The sequence below is a fragment of the Elephas maximus genome, chromosome 4 (genome assembly GCF_024166365.1).
Source record: "Elephas maximus indicus isolate mEleMax1 chromosome 4, mEleMax1 primary haplotype, whole genome shotgun sequence".
In the NCBI taxonomy this organism is placed as follows: Eukaryota; Metazoa; Chordata; class Mammalia; order Proboscidea; family Elephantidae; genus Elephas; species Elephas maximus.
In genome coordinates, this window is record NC_064822.1 from 106,741,372 (window position 1) to 106,766,946 (window position 25,575).

Sequence of the window (25,575 nt, forward strand, 5' to 3'; positions counted from 1 at the left end):
GGCTGAGCTCAGAAAAAGGAACGGATGGGGAGGGGGGCGTGTCTGGGGCCCCAGGGCCCACTCCCTGCAATTTTTGGGTCACCAAATGTTTGAGTTCTGTTTGTCCCTACTGATAAATATCTTTGGAGTTGGGAAAGAGAAAGGGGTAGGAAAGGCTGGGGCAGGTCCCAAGCTTCCCACACTCTTGGACAGTAGAGCAGGAAGGGGGTTTGGTGATGCTGCCTGTGGTCCCAGCTTTCCATTCCACCAGGGAAGAAGCTGAGGCCCAGAGAGGCCGCCCCGGACCACACCCAGGCCTCCTGGCGGTCAGGCAGCACCCTGTTACTCACAGTGGGCATCCAGGAATGTGAGCACCTCTGCCTGTGCCACGCTGGCCCCCAGCAGCCGGGCAGTGATTAACCCCTTCCGCTCCTGCTGCCGCACCACCCTCACGATCTGCAGCTGCTTCACGTACTGGTCCAGCTGCTCCTTTAAGTACTCTGCAAGTGACAGTGTCATTGTTGCCAGCTCACCACTTTGTTGCAAACCTAATCCTGTGTGGGCACCAAGCCCAAGTGCTCTTGGGCCTCCAGCAGGCCCGACTTTTAACCCTCCAGCACCTACAGCTAAGCAATTCCACAGAAGCTGGAGGCGAGGGGCGGAGCGGGGGAGGCCGGAAGGAGGAGAATGCGGAGAGGAAGGGGAAGCCCCACCTGTGGCCAAGCCCACCCCGCTATCCCAAGCCCACCTTGCCAGGACAGCGGCTCTGCAGTGTTGGATCCTGGGCCTATTTACCTAGGCACCTTCTGTAATGTCATGACAGGACCTGAGAGTTGTGTTTCTTTGTCCACAAATCAAACAATCTTCTGACAAAGGCTCTCAAAAGCCTCTCCTGGTTACCCCACCCTCTCAGCCACTATCTTTCAGAACTGAGATTCTGGCCTCCTCCTCTCTCCACACCTGGAGCTTGTGGCAGACATTTCTTAGTGTCTACGATTCCTGGTCTCCCAGACTCTTCAGAGTGTGGTTGACATGTAGAGCACACATACAGTCTGATTTCTTGCTTGCTGGATCAGCAGCAGGAAGTCTTATTCTAATCCTCTTTACTACCTCCTCTGCATATGGTATTCTTTAAGAAGATGAAAAGACATCAGACAGCTTTTTCATTAAAAAAAAAAAAAAAAAAATCATGTACCAGATGCCTGCCCTGGACCAGGCACAGTGATAGGAGTTGGGGGGTAGAGTGTGAGCCTGGCCCATATGGTCATTGTCCTAAGGAGTGCACTGTCCAGGGGGCAAGGCTGGCCAGGGGCAGGTAACTGCAGGGCAGGTGACCTGCCAGAGGTTGTACAGGGCAGGCAGAGCCCCCAGGAGGGGCAGTCATCCTGAGTTTCAAGGAAAGCTTTTTGAAAAGGGAGAGGTATTTCTCCCGAGATTGCCAGCTCATTCTGAGTTGGGGTTTAATTCATGACCTTGTTCTTCAATCTGAAATTTTCAGAGCCTTACAAGTAGCTCTATTCTGAAACAATCCATCATGAAACATATTCTAAACCTTATGTTTTCTTAACTGCCAGTTTGGTTTATCTGTGCCACTGCTCTATTCCCAACTGCAAGGGATGGGGTTGCCTATAGTTTTGGAGGTGAAAGGCAGGTGTGTATGTTTTCCCTCTGGGGCTGTGACCTGGCACTGACTGCACCATGTGTCCTGAAATCAATTGCTTGGGTTGTGATCACACATACACACACATTATACCCAAACACTTGAGCACCTACTATGTGCCGCCTCTTGAACTAGGTCCTTTCATGTTTACTTTCTTATTTAATCTTCTCTGTGAAGCTTAACTGGAGCTCTGGTAGCACAGTGGTTAAGAGTTACAGCTGCTAACCAAAAGGTCAGCAGTTCGAATCTACCAGCCGCTCCTTGGAAACCCTGTGGGGCAGTTCCACTCTGTCCTATAGGGTTGCTGTGGGTCAGAATCGACTCGACAGCAATGGGTTTGGTTTTTGTACGAAGGTTAATTGAGTCCCTGGGTGGTGCAGATGGTTGATACACTTGGCTGCTAACCAAAAAGTTGGAGGTCTGAGTCTACCCAGAGGTGCCTCGGAAGAAAGTTCTGGCAATCCGCTTCCAAAAAGGGAGCCACTGAAAACCCTATGGCGCACCGTTCTACCCTGTCGTACATGGGTTTGCCATGAGTCAGAGTTGACTCCACAGCAACTTTTTTTTTTTTTTTTTAAATGAGTCTTAACAACTCTATGAAATACAGAGTTTTTTCCCTAGCTTTTATAGATGGGAAAGCTAAGACTCAAAGTGACGAGCCCAGGGTCACAGGAAATGCAAAGGGCAATGGCAGCCACGTCTGAGGATCCTCATCTCCCCTCTCTGGGGGCAGCAAGGACACAACGTGCATGGGTGTCAGTGTGGCCTGTGTGGCCTCCGTCAGTCATCCAGGGCCTTAGCCACTTCCGTATGTGTGAGATCCCAGGAGGGAGGAGGAGAGAAAGGTACTTGGACACTGCTCCTCCTTAGTCTAGCTTTGGTCACTGCCTAGGAGAGGGGAGCTCCAGGAGAATAAAACTTTCCATAAATGGGAACTTCAGCTCTTTTCTTCTCTCTTTCTCAATCCTTCTGGATAGACAGTGTTCTGATGCGGTGCCAACTTATGAAGGGATCCTTCGGGCAGTCATCTGAGAAGAGGCTGTATCTTACTCCAGGAATGGGGCCTCTTGTCTCAGGCACCAGAACCCCATGAGTCAAATTTAGCCTCATGTGACAGCTTCAGCCCACCACTCACTCAGCAAATGTCTGCTATAGCCCTGCCTGGGTGCTAGAGACACTACCCTGGGCATGGAGGGGCCTGGTCTGAGTCCTGCCCTCAAGGAGCTCCCAGACTCATAATCTAACTACAATCCCAAGTGCTGGAAGGGGAAAGGAACCCTGGCCAGGAGCCTCACCTTTTCAGGGTGGCTGATTTTCCCCCTGAGAACTTGCTTAACTGGGTTTATAGACGTTCACAGTGGTGGAGATAACCCGGGGACAAAACATCACAGGAAGTGGGTTTTGTGGTAAGAGACTGTGAAGTACTGAGCTGTGAACCTCAGGGGGCCTGAGTTCTACCCAAAGCCATTTCCCGTACCTTCCTTCCAGTCTCCGGCGATGAGGATGGACCTCCGGATTCTGAGCCTTACAGGCAGGGCTCCTCTGGGACCCCACACTGTTAAGATTGTGTGTCAACTTGGCTGGGCCATGATTCTCAGTGGTTTGGTGGTTATATAATGAAGTTGTCATCCTCCATGATGTGATCTCATGTGATCAGCCAATCAGTTGTAAGGGGAGTTTCCTCAGGGCTGTGGCCTGCATCCAATACACACGGATGTTCTAGCAAAGCTCGCTTGTGTGCTCTGGATTCTACATCTGGCTCATTATCACCTGACCTCCAGTTCTTAGGACTTGAGTGAGCGGCCTGCCATCTTAGCTGCTGATCTTAGATTCGTCAGCCTTCCCAGCCCTTGAACCAACAGCCTGCTGTCTTGACTTGCCAGTCTTGGGTCCCTGAGTCAGGAGAAGCCTCCAGCCTGATGCCTAGCCAGTGGACTTTGGACTTGCCAGCCTCTACAACCACGTGAGTGGTTGAGATAAATCTCTCCCTCTTTCTTTCTCTCTCTATTTTTGCTAGTTTTGCTCACTAGTTTTGCTCCTCTAGAGAATCCAGCCTAAGACATTTGGTAGCAGAAATGGTTCTAGAGAAACAAAATCATAATGATGAGTTTTCTAAATTGGTTCTCAAGTCTGATTAATCTTATAGGCACTGATGACTCTGCCTCCAGTAGTAAAGAGGGTGCTGCTAGTCCACGGCGTGAGGTGGCAATATTAATATGCAAAATATCACCACCAACAGATCAAGCATTGGTGAGAAGTGAGGCTCTGGGTGACTGCATGTTTGATACTTTTCTATAGTTTTGTCAGAATAAGAAGTATAGGGAAGCTAGCTGGTTGGCCTACTTTCACTAGACAAAGTGATGAAATAAAGGGATGAGATTAGGGTTTGAGTCACAGCTCAAGTGCCATATAAAAGACCTCAGAATTGCCACTTGTGTCCTAAAAGAAAGCCTTATTTCTTATAGTAACAGAGCTGATATTGCCGAAAACCAGAGTCTTATTGTAAGAGTGGACAAATTACAATACCAACTGAATTTCCAACCTCAAATGGTAGCTGAAGTTAAAGTGAGGGCATTGACTGGGAAGAAATGGGATCCTGAAACTTAGGATGGGGACATATGGACAGATAATCAGGAAGCTGGGGACACTGAGCCCCTAAATTCCATTGACTCGCCCTTGCCAACAGAACCAGTCCTCTTACTCCCATCTGAAGAGATTACCACATCTTTGTCAGCTAAATCACACTTCGCAGTAAAACCATTATCCCCTCCAACCCCATCTGATGAGATTAACCCAGCTGTGCCTGAAGAGCCTTTGTCTGAGTTAACACATGGGTGGCATCTGAATCATTGCCTGGGGCACTGCTGGGGTAGATATCTTTCAAGACACTGCTGAATGTTCCCAGGACCCACCCCCACCACTCGTTTTTGCTAGACTTAAGTCCCAGCAAGCCCCAAAAGGTGAAATACAAAGTGTGACCCAGGAGGAGGTACACTACTTTCCAAAATGTACATTCCAAAAGAACTTCTTGACTTTTCTAATACGTAGAAACAGAGACCTGGGGAATATGTGTGGGATGATGGTTTAAGGTACATAAAGTTGGATCAGTTTGAGTTTACTGATGTGGGCTCACTAAGCACAGATTCTTCATTAAATTTTTCAACTCAAGATGTTAGGAAAGGAGCTAATACTTCATTTGGTCGGTTTGCTGAAGCATGGATTATGCGGCGGCCTACACTAAATCAAGTTGAAGTACCTGACCTGCCTTGGTATACTGTATGTAGAAGGTATCCAAAGACTTAGGGAAATTGGCATGTTAGAGTGGATTTATAAGGTTAGATCCACAGAGCCACACATGGAGTGCCCAGAGGACACATCTTTTACCACAACTGTGAGGAACAAACTTGCCAAGGGAGCCACAGCATCCTTGAAGACTGCTGTAATTGCTATTTTATGTAAGTCAGATTTGACAGTGGAAACTGCCCTAACTAAATTAAGACATCTAACTGGACCCTGTGGTAGTAGGGTTCAAGTGGCGGCATTCTATTGACAAAGACAAGATGGGCATGGTTTCTTTAATGGACAGTGGAGTCAAAGTAGTAATCAGAATAGTCTGACTCATACAGACTTATGGTATTGGCTATTTAGTCATGATGTCCCTAGGAGTGAAATAGATGGGAAATCTACTAAGTATTTACTTGATCTGTACAAGCAGAAGAATTCTAGGTCAGGTGAATAATTGAATCACCAGTCTAGAAAGTCACAGCTGCTCAATCAATTCCCAGACTTGAGCCAATTTACAGATCCACAATCCCTTGAACGAAGGGGAGGCTGGGTCCCCTGGAGAAAGGACTTTACGACACTGCCAAAAATTTATACACTGTTAATTTTTCTCTCAGCTTTCCCCAAAGGGATCTACAGCCTTCTACTAGAATGACTGTCACTGGGGAAAAGGAAATAATCAGACTTCTCAGGGAGTACTGGATACTGGTTCTGAATTGATGCTAATGCCAGGAGACCCAAAACATCACCCTGGCCCACCAGAGTGGGGGCATGTGGAGGTCAGGTTATTAAGAAGTCTTAGCTTAGCTTAGGTTTGTCTCACAGCAGGTTCCCAAATCTATCTTGTAGTGATTTCCACAATTCCAGAATGCATAATTGGAATAGACATACTCAGCAACTGGCAGAACCACCACACTGAATTTCTGACAAGTGAAGTAAGGACTATTATGGCAGGAAAAGCCAAGTGGAAGCCATTAGAACTGCCCTTACTTAGGAAATAGTAAACTAAAAGCAATACCACTTTCCTCAAGAGATTGCAGAGATTACTGCCACCATCAAAGACTTGAAGGATCCAGGGGTGGTGATTCCTACTACATCCCCATTCAACACATCTGTTTGGTCTGTGCAAAAAACAAGTGGATCTTGGAGAATCACAGTGGACTATCATAAACTTAGCCAGGTGGTGACTCCAATTGTAGCTGCTGTTCTAGATGTGGTTTCACTACTTGAGCAAATTAATACATCTCCTGGTACCTGGTACACTGCTATTGATCTGGCCAATGCCTTTTTCTCAATTCCGGTTTCTAAGGAACGCTAGAAGCCACTTGGCTTCAGCTGGCAAGGCCAGCAATATACCTTCACTGTCCTACCTCAAGGGTATAGCAACTCTCCAGCCCTGTGCCGTAATTCAGTTCACAGGAAACTTGATCGCCTTTCCCTTCCACAAGACATCACACTGGTCCATTATATTGATGACATTATGCTCACTGGACCTAGTAAGGAAGAAGTGTCAATGACTCTGAACTTTTGGTAAAACAGTTGTGTGCTAGAGAGTGGGGAATTAATCTCACAAAAATTCAGGCACCTTCTACCTCTGTGAAATTTTTAGGAGTCCAGTGGTTTGGGATACTCCTTCTGAAGTGAAAGATAAGTTGTTATATCTGTTTCCTCCTACAACTAAAAAGAAGGCACAATGCCACAATGCCTGATGGGCCTGTTTGGGTTTTGGAGGCAACATATCCCTCATTTAGGTGTGCTATCCCAGCCTATTTATCAAATGACTCAAAAAGCTGCTAGTTTCTTAATGCTTCGAAGGCCAGTGTAGCAGGGGCGGGGGTTTGGGGACCATGGTTTCAGGGGACATCTAAGTCAACTGGCATAATAAAATCTACTAAGAAAACATTCTGCATCCCACTTTGGAGAGTGGAAGCCGGGGTCTTAAACGCTAGCAAGTGTCCACCTAAGATGCATCAACTGGTCTCAACCCACTTGGAGCAAAGGAGAATGAAGAACACCAAAGACACAAGGTAATTATGGGCCCAAGTGACAGAAAGGGCCACATAAACCAGAAACTACATCAGCCCGAGACCAGAAGAAGTAGATGGGGCCAGCTACAACCGAAGACTGCCCTGACAGGGAACACAACAGAGAACCCCTGAGGAGCAGGAGAGCAGTGGGATGCAGACCCCAAATTCTTGTAAAAAGACCAGACTTAATGGTCTGACTGAGACTAGAAGGACCCTGGAGGTCATGGTCCCCAGACCTTCTGTTCACCTAAGACAGGAGCCATTCCCAAAGCCAACTCTTCAGACAGGGATTGGACTGGACTATAGGATAGAAAATGATACTGGTGAAGAGCGAGCTTCTTAGATCAAGCCGACACATGAGACTATGTGGGTAGCTACTGTTTGGAGGGGAGATGAGAGGGCAGAGGGGGTCAGAAGCTGGCCGAATGGACACGGAAATAGGGAGTGGAGGGAAGGAGTGTGTTTCTCATTAGGGTGAGAGCAACTAGGAGTATATAGCAAGGTGTATATAAATTTTTGTATGAGAGACTGACTTGATTTGTAAGCTTTCACTTAAAGCACAATAAAAATTAAAAAAACAAAAACAAAAACCTGCTAGTTTTGACCGTGGCCCAGAACAAAAGAAGGCCCTGCAATAGGTTCAGGCTGCTATGTAAGCTACTCTGACACTTGGGCCATATTATCCAGCTGATTCAATGGTGCTTGAAGTGTCAGTGGCAGATAGATACGCTGTTTGGAGTTTTTGGCAGACCCCTACTGGTAAATCACACCACAGACCTTTAGGATTTTGGAGCAAAGCTCTGCCATCCTCAACAGATAACTACTCTTTTTGAAGAACAGCTTTTGGCTTGTTACTGTGCCTTAGTAGAGACGGAATGTTTAACCATGGGCCACCAAGTTACCATGTGGCCTGAGCTGCCCATCATGAACTGGATGTTGTCTGACTCACAGAGCCATAAAGTCGGAAACACACTGCAGCACTCTATCATTAAATGGAAGTGGTATATTCGAGATCGGGCTCAAGCAGCAGCTGAAGATAAAAGTTACATGAGGAAATAGCCCAAACGGCCATGATCTAGACTCCTGTCACATTACCCTCCCTCTCCCAGTCAGCATCTATAGCCCCATGGGGGAATTCCTTATGATCAGTTGACTGAGGAAGAGAAAACTCGCGCCTGGATTACAGATGGTTCTGTGTGATATGCAGGGACCACTTGAAGGTAAACAGGCAGCACTACAGCCCCTTTCTGGGGCCTCCCTGCAGGACAGTGGTGAAGGGAAATCCTCCCAATAGGCAGAACTTCTAGCAGTGTACCTGGTTATCCACTTTGCTTGGGAGGAGAAAAGGCCACTTGTGTGACTGTATACCGATTCATGGGTTTGGCTGGATGGTCAGGGACTTGGAAAGAATATATTTGGAAAATAGGTGATAAGGAGGTATAGGGAGGGGTATGTGGAGAGAGCTCTGTGGATGGGCCAAAAGAGTGAGGATATTTGTGTCTCATGTGAATGTTCACCAAAGGGGAGCAGAGGAGGATTTTAACAATCAAGTGGACAGGATGATGCGTTCTGTGGAAACCAGTCATCCTTTCCCTAGCCACTCCTGTCGTTGCCCGATGGGCTCATGAACAAAGCAGCAATGGTAGCAGGGATGGAGGTTATGCATGGGCTCAGCAACATGGACTTCCACTCACCAAGGCCAACTTGGCTACCACCACTGCTGAGTGCCCAATCTGCCAGCAGCAGAGACCAACACTGAGTCCCTGATATGGCATCATTCCTTGAGGAGGTCGGCCAACAAGCTGGTGGCAGGTTGATTACACTGGACTGCTTCCATCATGGAAAGGGCAGCATTTTGTTCTTACTGGGATAGACATGTACTCTGGATATGGATTTGCCTTCCCTGCATGCAATGCTTCTGCCAAAACGATCATCTGTGGACTTACAGAATGCCTTATCCACCATTATGGTATCCCACAAAGCATCGTTTCAGATCGAGAGACTCACTTCACAGCAAATGAAGTGTGGCAATGGGCCCATGATCATGGAATTCACTAGTCTTACCATGTTCCCCATGATCCTAAAGCAACTGGCTTGATAGAACGATGGAACAGCTTCCTACAGGCACAATTATGGTGCTGCTAAGTGGCAGTACTTTTCAGGGTTAGGGAAATGTTCACCAGGAGGCTGTACATGCCCTAAACGAGCGTCGGATATATGGTGCTTGTCATGGATTGAACTGCGTCCCCCCAAAATATGTGTCAACTTGGCTAGGCCGTGATTCCCAGTATTGTGTGATTGTCAACCATTTTGTGATCTGATGTGATCTTCTGAATTGTTGTAAATCCCACCTCTATGTTAATGAGGTGAGATTAGCAGCAGTTATGTTAATGAGGTAGTACTCAAGCTACAAGAGTAGATTGTGTTTTACATCAATCTCTTTTGAGATATAAGAGAGAAGTGAGCAGAGAGACATGGGGATCTCATACCACCAAGAAACAAGAGCCAGGAGAATAGAGCGTCCTTTGAACCGGAGGTCCCTGCATGGAGAAGCTCCTAGACCAGGGGAAGATTGATGACAAGGACTTTCCTCCAGAGCCAACAGAGAGAGAATCCCTTCTCCTGGAGCTGGCAATCTGAATTTGGACTTCTAACCTCCTAGACTGTGAGAGAATAAATTTCTCTTTGTTAAAGCCATTCACTTGTGGAATTTCTGTTATAGCAGCACTAGATAACTAAAACAGAATTTGGTACCAGGTGTGGGGTGCTGCTCTAACAGATATCTAAAATGTGGAAGTGGCTTTGAAACTGTGAATGGATAGAGGCTGAAAAAGTTTTAAAGTGACTAATAGTTAAAGCCTAGGTTATCTTGAAGAGATCATTGGTGAAATTATGGACATCAAAGACTACTGGTAAGGACTCAGAAGGAAATGAGGAGAGCTGATACACTGGAAATGGTGCAGATGGCAAGAGGCAGCAGCAGAACCAGGAGACCAGCACCAGACAGTGCTGGAGCCGACCCACAGAGTGAGAGAGCTGAGTGCCTTTGGCAGAAGGCTTCCTGGTAGAGTGGGGTGCCTCTGAGCATTTATTGGTGGAGCTAGGCTTGCCAATCCATGGAGCAAGAGAGCTGAGTGTCTTCCGGTGGAAGTTTACTGGCAGAGTGGGGTGTCTCCAGGCACTTATCAGTGGAGCTAAAGAGCTTTGGAACACTTGCCCCAGCAGGGCAGATGCAGGCAGTGAGGCCCAAGGGGCTGAGAGGCCAAGGAACCAGGAAGTAGAAGCTGAAAAGACAAGGAACACAGGAAGCAGAGCTACCTCAGTCTTAAAGGGTAGGCCCACAACCTCTCAGGTCTCAAAGGGTGGAGTCGCCACTTAAAGGAACTAAGAGAATGGGGCTGCTCAAATTTGAGGGAGCAGAGCTGCCGTTCCATTGGGCCTGGGAGGCAGAGCTGAAGGCCAGACAATATAGCAGCACTAGGTAACTAAGACACTGTATGATCTCACTTATACGAAATAAACAAATATATGGAAACCAAAGATTATTAGTGGTTACCAGAGGTGGCAGGGAGGGAAAAAGGGGGAACTTTTGCTTAGGGGGCACTGACTTTACATTAATAGAATAATTTTGAAAAGGATAGTGATAATGGATGCACAACATGAAGAATGTAATCAATGTCACTGAACTACACACGTAGAAATTGATGAATGTTTTGTTGTGTATATTTCACCACAAAAACAAAACAAATTCAGGTGATAGATGAACATCATAGTGAATAACATTAAAGTCACTGAACTACATACATAAAAATGGTTGAAATGGAAAATGTTTGGTTGTATATTTTTTTTATCACAAAAAGAAACAAAAAATACAAATCCAAACACTGATCATCACTTACAAATATCTTCATGATTCAGTTCGCCTCTCTAAACTCACTTTGCACCAGTGTTCCTTCTGCTTCCTTGCTCACTTCCCTCCAGCCTCCCTGGCCTGCTTTTTGCCCCATTAAAACACCAAGCCTCTGGGCCTTTGCATTTGCTGTTCCCTGGTCGCTATGAGTCAGAATCGACTCAATGGCAACGGGTTTGGTTTTTTTGTTTTGTTTTTGATTGGAACATTCAGAGTAGCCTTTCCTCGCCACCCTGACTAAAAAAGACAGCTGCTGTGCAGTTGATTCCAACTCATGGCAACTCCATGTATGTCAAAATAGAACTGTGCTCCATAGAATTTTCAATGGCTGATTTTTCAGACGTAGATCACCAGGCCTTTCTTCTGAGGCATGTCTGAGTGGACTCGAAGTTCCAACTTTTTGGTTACCAGCTGAGTGTGTTAACTGTTTGCACCATCCAGGGACTCCTAACTAAACGAGCTCCCTAATTAGTCACTATTCCGTCACCATGCATTATTTTCTCTTTTTCCTTACACAGCACTTGTTACTATCTGAAATTATTTATTTTGTGTCTTTCCCACTAAAAAAGTAAACTCCAAGGAGACAAAGACGTTGCCTAACCTATTTGCTGTTGTATCCCCAAGGCTTGGCACAAGGTCTTCCACCCAGTAGGTGACCCCTAAATACTCATTATGCAAATCAGTGAATTCCTGCCTTTACTGACACTTCTCTTGCTTGGACTGTTCCCTTCTTCCTTGGCTTCTGAAAAATCTAGAAAAGTAAAAAAGAACACCTTTTCTTCCAGGGAAGGCTGTCTTTCTAATTTTTCCTGTTTTGTTTTTTATTCTATTTTTCTGCTTATCCATGTTCTATCCAGCCTCAAATTTAATTGCAACTAGGAAATTTTTCTTGATTAATCCGTTAGGAAGGATGGGAGGAGAAATACACAAGCTTGATACCCTTTGGGAATATTCTATAATCCACCTGCCCAGGTAGAGCATTTGGATCTTGGGCCATAGTTTCTAACCCAAATCAAGACTCAGTGTCTGACACTTCCCACTTTCAGGGGTAGACTGGCAGATGACATTTACATGTGGGATTAGTAGAATTTCTTAATAAGGAGAAACGGAAGAAAATACTGCAATGGAAACTTTCCCAGAAAATCCAGGATATAAGGTTTAATATAGAGATATTTTCCTCTATTACACTACAAGCTCAGAGGTTGGGACAGACACTGGAAGTTGTAAATCATCTAAAATCAGAGCCTTTGAGCAATTTCTGTATTGCATCCCTGACACCTCTTAGGAGCGCAGGTGGCCATAAGAAAAACTGCCACTTAGCTCAGTTCTGATCAACAAGAGATGCGAAAGTGGGAGAAATCTTGGGTTAATCCACGTTCCCATCTCCTCCCTGGGTCCCGCACAGGGCACTTCCCGACCTCAGGGCTGCCCTTTCTCTCCTTTCCTCCCTCTGCTGATCTCTCTACCTTCCCTTCCTACAGCACCCCCTCCCTGACCAACCCCACCTCCTCTCTCTGTAAGGAACTTGCTCACTAAGGGTCATGTTCGTTCCCAGATGCTCTCTGGGCCTTGGGTATGTGTCTGATCTCCTCCAGGAAATCCCCACAGGAGGGAGACCTAGGCTCTCTTCTCCTTGGCCTCCCCCAGGGGCAGGCAGGGCTTTGGACATGGGGATGTGCCCCTCTTTGGGGCAGAGTAGGCTAACGGGACTGGGGGGCCAGTTTTCAGAAGCTCAAGGAGTGTGTCAGACCAGGACCAAACTCTGACTGCTGACGCGGCTCCTCACGAGTGAAGTACTTGGCCTAGTTCTGACTCTGAGGTGGGAAAGAAAACGTTCTCCAGCCTGGCACTGGGCCTCCTCTCCCCCTGCATCAAATGCTCGTGTATTCACGGTTACAGAGCAGCTGCCGGGTGCCTGGGTAGGAGGAGAGAGAGCGTGGACATCATATTTCAGCAGAGACACAGCCCCGTTTGTATGTGAGTAACAGGAGCCGGTTAATCTGATCGAATGGTCCAATGTGTGGGAAATTTTATCCCACTGTGGACCGCAGAGATTTCTGACCAGGAGTCTGAGGTTTTTTTCCCCTTTCCCCACTGAACTGAACATTGCTTAAAGTATCTCTACAGTCTGAAAGCCCTCGAGGTAGGGTTGTTTATCATAGGGTCTACCAACTCCCTGAAATGACATGCAAAAATGTGTGTGTGCATATCATTGTGGGAAATTATGCACCATTGCAGGGAAAGGGGCGTAGCTCTTCACAGATTCTCAAAGGAGGCCAGGACACAGAAAAGTAAGAATCGCTAGCTTAGGTTTTTCAGGCAGGTGATTCAGAGATGCTGGAATTGGCCTTAAGAGAAATTTCAAGGCCACAAGGGAGAAATAGCCAGAGGGAATGAGTATGTGTCTGGTGGCCCCAAGGAGCAGACACTTCGGAGAGGCTTCGGCAAATTTCACCCCACTGGGCACAGGAGACTCCACCCTTTAGATGCTTCCTGTGCCTATCTGGCACCATGTCACTTGTCCAGCCTGGTCAGAGGAGTTGCCCAATTGGGCACTTGTACCTTATGAACTCACTAAATTGAGTGACGAGTTAAAACAGCTTAGAACCCCCGCCTCATGTGATTCAGGGAGAAGGAGCTTCCGGGGGATGGTGGCACAGGGTTAGAGGGAGAAGGGTCATAAGAGAGTCCAGTTTGAGAGGAAGGGTGGCTGGTACACATTCCATGTAACCATTCCATTGCTCTGGAGATTCCCCAGAGACTACTTGCAAGCCCCTCTTATCTCTGTCAAACTTTGCCCCTCCCTTCCCAGAAGCCTAATCTTTGTGTTTCACCAGACCCTTATCACTGCACCCGTGCTATTTCGTTAGTGCAGCTAAGTGCCTGCCCTCCCTGGGACAATATGAGTTCCCTAAAGATACAGATTGCACAGTCCTGACACTCAGTCCTCCTTCCATGGCCTTCCCCAGCCCTAGTCATCTTTTTAGCATCACCCCTAACCTGGAGGGCATGAGGGAAGTGGGGGCAAGGTAAGGAGACAGCAGCAGCCCTCCACGGGGGTGGCCCAAGGGCCTAAGATGGGAAGCTTGGAATCAGGTCCTGCCCTTGATATGGGAGCTTGGGCACAGAGGGCCAACCTGGGAGAGGCCAAGATACCATGTGCCATCTGGGAAGAGGGCTCAGCTCCGGGAGAATCCTGGTCTAATGATGCATCAGTACCACAGCCACTTTCCTAGATCTGGCCCCGTAACTCCACTCAAGTGATTTTAAGAACTTGCTCTCAGAACTCTGGGACCTCCGCCTCTCTTTCTGCCAACTACCATGCCCCCTCTACCCCCAAGGCTGCCATCATTCTGAAACATATCACTCTGCAGCTTAAACACTGCCAATGGCTCCTCATTTCTTCCTAAACACTTTCAGCATGGCATGAATGCTTATTCAGTGCCTTTTTAGTCTCATTTTCTATGATAAATCTAAGCTTCAGCCACACCAGGTCTCTCAAAGTTCCACACACACATTGATGTCTGTAGGCTCTGCTCATGTGGTTCTCTCTTCCAGGAATGCCCTTCATACCCTCTTCTCTGCCTAGACAATCACACTCATCCTTTACGGCCCAGCTCCAATCTGGCCTCCACTGTGAAGCCCCCAGCCATGCCAGGCAGAAATAATAACCCCTGGCTCTGCCCTCCCATGGCCCATTGTTCCCCTACAATGAACAAAATGAACCTAATGCTTATGGGGCTCTTGCTCAATGCCAAGTACTCTGTAGCACATGAATTATCTCATTCATCATGTATCTTGCCTGGATCCCTCACCCACCATGTGAGGGAGTCAATTGTCAGTTATTTTTAGAAGAGGAGACTGAGGTTCAGAGAGGCTAAGTGTCAGAGACCTAGGAAGATTTAGAGCTGGAATTTGAATCCCTGGGTATCAGACTCCCAAGTCCATGGCCTTTTCTGTTACTGATTGCTGTTGTAAACGGCTGGCTGTCCTGTGAAGGTTAGTAGCCTTTTCAGGGCAGGACCTGCCTCATTTGTCATGGTGTCCCCCAGTCCTAGGTCAGTGCCAGGTAAAGGGCAAGTGCTCATTAGATGTTTATGGAACTGCCTTGAAAGGTGGGAAGTTTGGAGGGCAACCTCATTTACCTATTAACAACCATAGTAAACAGGGCTTCGTAGGTGGAATCTTTAAGAGCAGAAGAGTGGTTTGCATGTGATACAGAGGGGAAGGCCCCCCGCCCCACCTGTCTTGACCTCTCTCAGCACTTCTGAATTGGGGTTGGTCTTGGCAGTCTTAAGGGAGTCCTGGAGGCCAGAACTGTAAAGCTCTTGGGCTTTAGGAAGGTCCAGGCTTTAGGAATGTGGTGCCTGCTCCCTCGAGAGGCCCTACCCTCCTTCCCAGAGTGCCAATGGGAGACCCTGACCCCTCCTCAGGGCCCCTCAAGCCTCACCTTCAGTGCTGGCATCATCCACCAGTATGATCTCCTTCAGGAAAATGGCAGGGGCAGTATGCAGGACACTGTACACCGTTCGCAGCAGTGTAGACCAGGCCTCGTTGTGGAACACAATGATGACACTGGTGGTGGGCAGTTGGGGGCAGCGCCGGAACTTCTGGTCCAAACACCTAGAGGGATGAAAGTGTGGACACACCTCTCCAGGCCCCTGGGAATTCCTCAGGAGATAGAGAGGGCTCTGTCCAAAGGCCCCCCACAACCACCCTCTGTTCCTCTGAACCATGAGCCACATTCCCTGTTGCTGTCCAGAATATCTACTCCCTCCCCCAGGCCAAAAGTCCCTGGGTGGTGCAAACAGTTAATATGCTCAGCTGCTAACCAAAACATTGGAAGTTTGAGTCCATCAGAGCTACCTGGAAAGAAAGGTCTGAAGGCCCACTTCCAATAAAATCAGTCATTGAAAACCCTGTGGAGCACAGTTCTACTCTGACACATGCGGGGTTGCCATGAGTTGGAATTTACTCAACAGCATCTGACTGGTTTAACTGGTCCCTGGATCACTCTAAAATTGCCACCCTCTCTGAGCCTCTGGCACTGGACCTAGCCACCTCACTTGAAAACTCAGCTCCCCAGTGCTGGCTCGGCCCCGCAGCTGTATTGCTGAGGGCTCACTTCTCTGTCTGCTCTCTGCTGGGAGTTCCCAGGGCTGACTCTCTCTTCTTCAGTAATGTGTGCTGCATAAAGTGTAATGCAATCCAGAAGTTCCAGAGGGGTACGTGATAATGGCAAAACTGACACCTGAGAAAAGTGACTACTATAATTTCCATACTCAATGAGAGGAAAAGGCTCCTTTCTTTTTACAAACTACAGTTCCTCTAATCCATTTCCTCATTAAGTCCCTGTAATCTGACACTATTATCACAGTCAATTTCCTGTGACCTTTCTCTATCCTTATCCATTCCAACCACTCGGTGGCACTTGACCACACTGTCCCTTCTTGACACTGCATTTTGGGGATGGGGGATAGGAGTATGTGACTCCTGGATCTCAAGGAACCATCTGGCTGAACATCCTTTCTTTCCTTTCGGGGGGTTTATGGTCACGCCAGTCACACCTTTGGTACAGCCCTGACCTCATCCCAGGATTTCGGTGTTACTTACTCAGGGGGTCGGGTGTCTGGCCCCAGTGCCCTCTGCAAGGAAATCCGGTCACTGGCAAAGGCATTGAAGCAGTGCTTCTTATAGCCCTCCTCTTTTTCCTGGGTCTCTTGCGGGGTCCACTTGTCCTTCTGAAATGCTTTTCCGTCTGCCCCAGGACCATTGGGGTCCTGCGGTGGCCGTTCCCAGAAGGGCTTCAGCTCGGCTGGGACATAAAACCCAGGGAGGCAGGACTGGTTTGTTGACACCATGGTCTCCTGGGGCTCTGGAGCCTTGATCTGGAGTTTGGGCATCGAATCCCTAAGGTTATTCACAGCTCCCAGCATGAGGTCCAGGACGTGATCCTTCTGACTCACCAGGGACTTTAGCCATGGTTTCTCCGTGACCTGCTCCCTGTTGCTGACATCCCTTTGCAGAATGAAGAGGAAGAGCACAAAGGCGCTGCCCACCATGGCCAGGCGCAGGGGCATGTGGCGTCTGCGGAGGAGCCTCATCCCCTGGAATCGGTGAGGCCCAGCTAGGTCAGCTCCAAGTGCTGGGCCCACCCTGGAGAGAGTGCATTAAGTCGTGGTGGCCACACTTTGGGACCTTAGCCTGAGAAGGGAGGGGAAGAGAGAGAGAAATGAGCCAGGGGAGGGACAGGGAGGGGGTCAGGTGTTTGAAGTTCAAGTCCAGGCTCTGCTGTTGAATGGTGGCATTCCCTTAGCCCAGCCACTTAACTTTCCTTTGCCAAAATTCCCTTCATCCATAAAATGAGGCAACTGGACTCAGTGTTTCTTTCCTGTATTAAGATCCTGAGATTCATGGATCTACAGAAACCAGAATACTGAAATGCTACATGAAGAGGTTTAAATCAACATAACCACTTTGGGAAACAATGTGGAATTATCAAGTAAAATTTAAAATGTACATACCCTATGGCCCAGCAATTCCACTCCTTGTTTCATATCCCAGATAAACCCTCATACACGTGAACCAGGAGGCGTGTACAGGAATGTTCATAGCAGCACTGACTAAAATCACAAAAACTGGGAACAACCCAAATGGCCATCAGTGGTACAAAAAAAAAACCCCAAAACAAAACCCACTGCCATTCAGTCAATTCCAACTCATAGCAACCCTATAGGACAAAGTAGAACTGCCCCATAGGGTTTCCTAGGCTGTAATCTTTACGGAAGTAGACCGCCACATCTTTCTTCTGTGGAGCGGCTGGTGGGTTCCAACTGCCAACCTTTCGGTTAGCAACCAAGTGCTTAACCACTGTACCACCCGGGCTCCTCTATCATCAGCAGAATGAATAAAATGTGAAATAGTCATACCATGGAGCACTCTACAGCAATAACAAAGAACGAACCACTTCTACACGTAACAAGGATGCAATACTGAGTGAAAAAAGGATGTTGCAGAAAGATAACACAGTATGCTTCCATTTACAGGAAATTCAAACACACGTTAAGCTAAACAATATATTGTTTAGGAATACAAATATGTGGCAAAACTATAAAGAAAACTAAAGGAATGATAAAGCCAAAGTTTCTGAAGAGGGAGGAAAAGGTACAGGAATAGAGATAAGCACAAAAGGGACTTCCAAGTAAGGTGTCTGTCTTAGCTATCTAGTGCTGTCATAACAGAAATACTACAAGTGGATGGCTTTAACAAAAAGAAGTTTATTTTCTCACAGGAAAGTAGTCTAAAAGTCCAAATTCAGGGTGTCAGCTCCAGGGAAAGGCTTTCTCTCTCTGTTGGCCTTATCATCAATCTTCCCCTAGACTAGGAGCTTCCCTGTGCAGGGGCCCCAGGTCCAAAGGATGAGCTCTGCTCCCGGCACTGCTCTCTTGGTGATATGAGGTCCCCAACTCTGCTTGCTTCCCTTTCCTTTTATCTCTTGAGAGATAAAAGGTAGTACAGGCCACAGCCCATGGAAACTCCCTTTACAGGGATGTAACCTGGGTAAGGGTGTTACAATCCCACCCTAATCCTTTTTAACATAGAATTACAATCACAAAATAGAGGACAACTACACAATGCTGGAAATCACGGTGCAGCCAAACTGATACACATATTTTTGGGGGGATACAATTCAATCCATGACAGTGTCTTTTCTTAAAGGGATGAGGGTGACTGCTGGTGGTATTATTATTCTTTATACCCTGTTGTTGAGTGCTGTCGAGTCGATTTTGACCCGTAGCAACTTCATATACCCTACTCATATTTTACAAATATTCTTCTATAACTGTTCATTTTAAATGTGTTTTTTATTGTGGCAAAAAACACATGACATAAAATTTGCTCTATCATCTCATATTTTTTTAATATAATTTTTATCGTGCTTTAAGTGAGTTTATAAATCAAGTCAGTCTCTCACATATAAACTTATATACACCTTACTACATACTCCCATTTACTCTCCCCCTAATGAGTCAGCCCGCTCCCTCCTTCTAGTCTCTCCTTTCGTGACCGTTTTGCCAGTTTCTAACCCTCTCTACCCTCCCATCTCCCCTCCAGACAGGAGATGCCAACACAGTCTCAAGTGTCCACCTGATATAAGTAGCTCACTCCTCATCAGCATCTGTCTCCAACCTATTGTCCAGTCCATTCCATGTCTGATGAGTTGTCTTCAGGAATGGTTCCTATCCTGGGCCAACAGAAGGTTTGGGGACCATGACCACCAGGATTCTTCTAGTCTCAGTCAGACCATTAAGTCTGGTCTTTTTATGAGAATTTGGGGTCTGCATCCCACTGTTCTCCTGTTCCCTCAGGGGTTCTCTGTTGTGCTCCCTGTCAGGGCAGTCATGGATTGTGGCTGGGCACCATCTAGTTCTTCTGGTCTCAGGTTGATGTAAGTCTCTAGTTCATGTGGCCCTTTATGTCTCTTGGGCTCATAATTATCTTGTGACCTTGGTGTTCTTCATTCTCCTTTGATCCAGGTGGGTTGAGACCAATAGATGCATCTTAGATGGCCGCTTGTTAGCATTTAAGACCCCATTGAAGACTTCAAAGTGGGATGCGGAATGTTTTCTGAATAGAATTTATTTTGCCAATTGACTTAGATGTCCCAAGGCCATAGTCCCTCAACCCCCGCCCTTGCTCTGCTGACCTTCGAAGCATTCAGTTTATTCAGGAAACTTCTTTGCTTTTGGTCCAGTCCAGTTGAGCTGACCTTCCCTGTATCGAGTATTGTCCTTCCCTTCACCTATTTTTTTTTCACCTAAAGTAGTTCTTATCTACTATCTATTCAGTAAATAACCCTCTCCCACCCTCCCTCCCTCCCCCTTCTCATAACCACAAAAGAATGTGTTCTCAGTTTAAACTATTTCTCAAGATCTTGTAATAGTGGTCTTATACAATATTTGTCCTTTTGTATCTGACTAATTTCACTCAGCATAATGCCTTCCAGGTTCCTCCATGTTATGAAATGTTTCACAGATTCATCACTGTTCTTTATTGATGTGTAGTATTCCATTGTGTGAATATACCATAATTTATTTATCCATTCATCCCTTGATGGACACCTTGGTTGCTTCCAGCTTTTTGCTATTATAAACAGTGCTGCAATAAACATGGGTGTGCATATATCTGTTTGTGTAAAGGCTCTTATTTCTCTAGGATATACTCCGAGGAGTGGGATTTCTGGGTCGTATGGTAGTTCTATTTCTCGCTTCTTAAGGAAGTGCCAAATCAATTTCCAAAGTGGTTGTAGCATTTTACATTCCCACCAGCAGTGTATAAGAGTTCCAATCTCTCTGCAGCCTCTCCAACATTTATTATTTTGTGTTTTTTGGATTAATGCTAGCCTTGTTGGAGTGAGATGGAATCTCATCGTGGTTTTAATTTGCATTTCTCTAATGGCTAATGATCGAGAGCATTTTCTCATGTATCTGTTAGCCCCCTAAACATCTTTAGTGAAGTGCGTGTTCATATCCTTTGCCCAAATTTTAATTGGGTTGTTTGTCTTTTTGTGGTTGATCAACTCATATTTAATAAAAAAGAATTAAAAAAAAATTCTAATATCTCATGACAACACCTTCCAGGCAGAACTGGGCATAGGGCCTCCACCCCCCAGGCACGTGGTCCCTCAGCTCAGAGGAGGGATGTTTGTAAAATGTTCTGTGGAAAGCTCTGGGTGTATAAGGCTCACTGGTTAAATGCTAGATATTGGTGGCATTAGACCTGGGCACAAATCCCAGTTCTGCCCCTTCTAGTAATAGCACCTACCTCCTAGGATTGTTTTAAGGATTAAGTTCAATGAAATCAGTCAAGAAAAAGGCTTAGCTGTCTCTGCACATGGTGAATTATCAAAAAGTGTTAGTTTTTATCACTAGCAGCTGTGTGACCCTTGGGCAAATTACTTAATCTCGCTAAGCCTCAATTTCCTCATCTATAAAATGTGGGTAACTAATACCTAACTCACAGGGTTGTGGAAAGGATTAAATCAGACAATGTATATAAGTACTTGGTAAAGTGCCTGGCATATACTAAACCCTCAATAAATGGTATCAATTATTTCTACTATAACTAATAAGACCCTGCTCAGCAACCCGGCAATTATCTCTAAGCACCTGGTCTTTAGCCAAAGCCACACTCATCACCCCTCAGCACATCTTGCTCAAAAGTAGCTCCAGTTGAGCTGTTTTAGGCTGTTATTTAAACACACAAGCTCCTGCTATGGAGAAGCTTGGTGTTCGGAGTCACCTGGATCTAGGGAATATGTGGCTGCAGTGATCAAGGGGGAGCAGGGGTCATTCTGGGCTGGGGGAGACAGATGGTTTGTTTCACAACGTCAGAGTCAAATCAACTGAAATCTCTTTGAGTGCCTACTTTATGTTAGGTGTTGTCTAGGAGATGGGAGAAGAGATTTGTTCATGCTGCTTCTATTTGTCAAATACCTGTGATATGTCAGGTATTTTACAAGATGCAGGGATACAGAGATGTGCAAACCCAGCCCTCATGCAGTGTGCAGTCAATTGGGGGAGCCAGATTTTAAGTGGAAAGATCACCCAATGGGAAGACAGCATGACCAAGGCACCTCAGGTGCTGCAGAAGAGGGGGCACAGGAAACTCAGCAAATAGGGGAGAGAGGGAGTCTGTGAAGAAGTCCTGCAGGAAGAGAAGCTTGGGCTGAGTCCTCACCTGTGAGCAGGAGTTGCAGGCAAGGAGAGCACATTTCAGAGGGAACAGCACACGCAAATGCCCAGAGGTAGAAGACAGCATGGTCAACCAGAGAACTGCAGTATTTTGGTATGGCAGGAGTGTGAAGGGTGACGGGAGTAGCAGACACTGGGCCTGGAAAAGCAGCTGAAGCCAAGTCAGAGGGCCTTGTTCATCACGCCAAGGAGTTTGCCCTTGACTTGAGGTTATGGGGAGCAATAAAGTGTTGGCTGGAAACCAAGCATTACAGAAAGAACAATGTGGCAGCTGTGTGGAAGGGGTCTAGGAAATGGACCTGGTTGGCAGCTGGATGGCCAGTTCAGAGCGGACTGGGATATAGCCCAAAATAACAGCACTGCTCATGCAGGAAGCAAGGGGTGGTGCTAATAAAACTCCTTTGGGTGACGGAGTGGAAAAATTCACCCCAGCAGGAACACAGAGAGGGAGATAAGTATGAGACGAGATTCCTTTCCCACAAGATTCCTTTCCCCAGGGGATTTTAAAACCAGAACAAGAACTGACAGCACTGGATCCAGGTAGCACCTGTCCAAGGAAGGGACAGGACCAGGAAAAGAGCTTTCACTGAATATCTTTTTGCACTTTGGATCATGACAATATTACCTATTCAAAAATTAATACAATTAAAACTTAATAATAGTATAGAGAGTAAGTGCCATTCTGAGAAAGGCAGAGTTTCCTATGGGCTTCAAGGAAGAAATGGGAATTCAGTGTAGAGGCAGTTTCCTGTCCCGGGGGTTGAGCTGTGCTGGGGTCAGCACAAGGGGTTCTGCTTGACCTAGACATCGTATCAGTTCTGGAACTGTCCTGGCTAAGCCCAATCAGAGGGCCAGCAGAACGGGGGCATGTCTGTCACGACGGTGTTGAATCATCCTGTGGGCTCCATCTTTCCCGCTACTTTCTGACCACCGACTTTCCCAATCCATCAAAATAGAGAGCACAATTAGAAACAAAGGCATGGTAACAGCTTAGTTACCAGCTGTTGCCCATGCTCAAAACTCACCTCCAGGAAGGCTTCCCTGACTGATTCACTCAAAATCACCCAGGTCACTCCAACTCTTTTATCCTGGCACTGTCTTGTGGTCCCTCGCAGTGGGGTTCGTCTTTGCTCCTTTTATTTCCCTTGGAGAAAGAGACCCAAAGTTAACTCAAGCCCTTCCCAGGCATCTCCTCTCTTGCCCCAACCTGACTAAACCTCTGCCTGCAGCCAGCAAGTTCCTCAAGGTACTAACCACATCCTGGATGAAATGAGATACCTGTGATTTGCCTTGGAGGTAAGGGACACACTCTTGAGTTTGCTTAGCATGTAGGTAACAGGAAAGAGCCCTTAGAAGAGACACATAAACTGATGGAAGCCAGAGAACTTTGGGATTAAAGATTCCTGCTCTCTGCATAAAAAATGATACCCAGAAGTGTGGTGAGGTCTGCTGGTCACCCCTCCACCAGCCTTATAGAAGGAAGAGCCCCTGTGCTAGTACTTTGTGCAGTGCCAGGCTTCACAGGATCCTCAATAGGTGTCCTGCATAGCTCCTTTACCTTCAGGATCCCACAGCCTGGCCTCTAGGTACACCACAAGGTGCCAACAACCCTCATCCACCCACCCCGCTCCTGCTGCTTGTGCATTCATCCTCAAGTCTTTTCCCCCCAGCCACCCTTGGGCCTGCAACTCATCAAACCATCTTGGTTTTAGTACTGAGATGATGTCAGAAATCCTCTTCTTCCAGGAAGCCTTCCTAGGCTGAACAAATGGACTTGCTTCCTTGGCTGTGCTGGCTGAAACATGAACCTACCTTCTCTTACTGGTGTAAGGGAACTGAGGCTTCACCCAGCCCAGTGCCTATCAAACCACTGATTGCAACCCATTACACGATTGTGAAATAAATTTAGTGTTGCAAGTCAGCATGAAAATATTTCTTTAAAAGACCAGAATAGAATAAAAAAACAAGATATCAAAGCGTATCACATGTAATATAGAAAATATTGTTTTGTCAAACTTTTGTTTCAGTATTATATGTAATATATAAACCAAACCAAAACCTGTTGCTGTCAAGTCAATTCCCAACTCATAGCAACCCTATAGGACAGAGTAGAACTGCTCCATAGGTTTTCCAAGGAGCGGCTGGTGGATTCAAACCGCCGACCTTTTGGTTAGCAGCCGAGCTCTTAACCACTGTGCCATTCGAGCTCCATATAATATATAGAGTATACCAAACGTCTTTATTGGTTGTCATTGACTCAATTGCAACTCATGGTGACCCCACATGAATCATAGTAGAACTGTGCTCCATAGGGTTTTCAGTGGCTGATTTTTTTGTAAGTAGATCGCCAGGCCTTTCTTCTAAGGCACCTCTGGGTGGACTTGAACCTCCAACCTTTTGGTTAGCAGCTAAGCACATCAACTGTATCACCCAGAGATTCCACCAAAAGTCTTAGTGCAGCTTTAAGCTTTAATAACCTCAGAAGAATAAATGCTACAGATTTACAAAGAACATCATTTGCAAGTTTTATTTAAATTTCTTTTACCTTTATTTAGTTTCATGAATTTTGAATAATAATTCGTTTCAGTCCACTGAAGATGGTAAAAAAAAAAGATGGTAAAACTGCCTAACACAAAATTAAAATAAAAATGTGTTATTCAAAATTCATAAAACTAAATAAAGGTAAAAGAAATTCAAATCATTAAATTTCTTAAAATGATTTTATTTTTAATGATTTAAATGTTTTTTGTTAGTTTGTAGAATTTTTACTTCTGATGTTATTAAAGGGTAAAAGTGCCCTAAGACTTCTGGGGTACTCTGTCACGTGTACGTAGGTACTCACTCTTGTTGTAAAACGTATTTCTTCTTGTGATCCAGCCACAGAAGTTTCAAAGCCAATGATGGATAAAGTCTGATGCCTCCATTTTATAGCCTAGCCTCCTCCAAGAAGCCCTCTCAGATCTAGCAGAATCAATCCCCCAGCTCATCCCCTTAGCATACTGTTGATGCTGCTACTCTGATCTCATCACAGCCTATCTTCTGTCAGTCACTTACTCACTTACCAGAGAGGCCAGACCATTTTCACCTTTGTATTACTTGCAAACTGGCTGCTGTCAAGTCAATTACTTGCAAAGTCTAGCACAAGTTTTTCATGCAGTAGGTATTTCATAAACTCTTATTAAATGCGATGAGAAAACCAAGGCCAGAGGGGTTAAAGTCAGCTCAGCATTAAGCACTGGATTCTCAAAATGCTGTTCTTATAAAGCATTTACTGCAACAAGCATTTGAGTTATATGATACTCTTTCTTTAAAAAGAAATTAATCTTTCTCCCTTTCTCTCTCTCTTCTTTCTTTTTAACTGTGGTGAAATATCTATAACATAAAATTTGTAATTTTAACCAATTGGAAGTGTACAGTTCAGTGGTATTGTAGCCCTTGGGTGGTGCAAACAGTTAATGTGCTTGGCTGCTAACAGAAAGGTTGGAGGTTCAAGTCTACCCAGAGGTGCCTCGGAAGAAAGGCCTGGCAATCTACTTCCAAAAAAATCAGCCACTGAAGACCCAAGGAGCATAGTTCTACTTTGACATACATGGGGTTGCCATGAGTCAGAACTGACTCAACAGGCATTCATTACATTCACAATGTTGTGTAACCATCACCACTATATATTTCTAAAACTTTTTCATCACCCCAAACAGACACTCTGTACCCATTAGCCAATAACTCTCCCTAGTAACCATCAATCTGCTCTATGCATTTGGCTATTCTAGATATTTCACAGAAGTTGGATCACGTAACATCTGTCCTTTTGTATGATACTCTTTTATTACATACATATGCCCCTATGACTAGGTTCATCTGTAAGTCCAGTACCCTCACTCTCGGGTGAGTCTGGAGTATTAGGTGACTTCTCTAGCATCACAAACCTGGTCTCCCTACTCCCAGGCCACTCTCTGTTCACAC

At 46.1% G+C, this 25,575-nt stretch overlaps 1 protein-coding gene across 5 annotated transcripts in view; it reads right to left on the reverse strand.

Annotated features, from left to right (window-relative positions):
- GALNT6 (polypeptide N-acetylgalactosaminyltransferase 6) overlaps window positions 1-25,575 on the reverse strand; it is a 44,321-nt gene that overhangs the window by 11,831 nt on the left and 6,915 nt on the right. For all 5 annotated transcript variants that reach the window (XM_049883124.1, XM_049883127.1, XM_049883123.1 and 2 more), the window contains 4 exons: window positions 22,638-22,756; window positions 16,472-17,062; window positions 15,309-15,481; window positions 330-479 (listed from right to left, as the gene is read on the reverse strand). In XM_049883124.1, coding sequence (XP_049739081.1) covers window positions 330-479; window positions 15,309-15,481; window positions 16,472-16,962 — 814 coding nt within the window. In that variant the 5' untranslated portion in view covers window positions 16,963-17,062; window positions 22,638-22,756. The remainder of the gene's footprint in view (window positions 1-329; window positions 480-15,308; window positions 15,482-16,471; window positions 17,063-22,637; window positions 22,757-25,575) is intronic.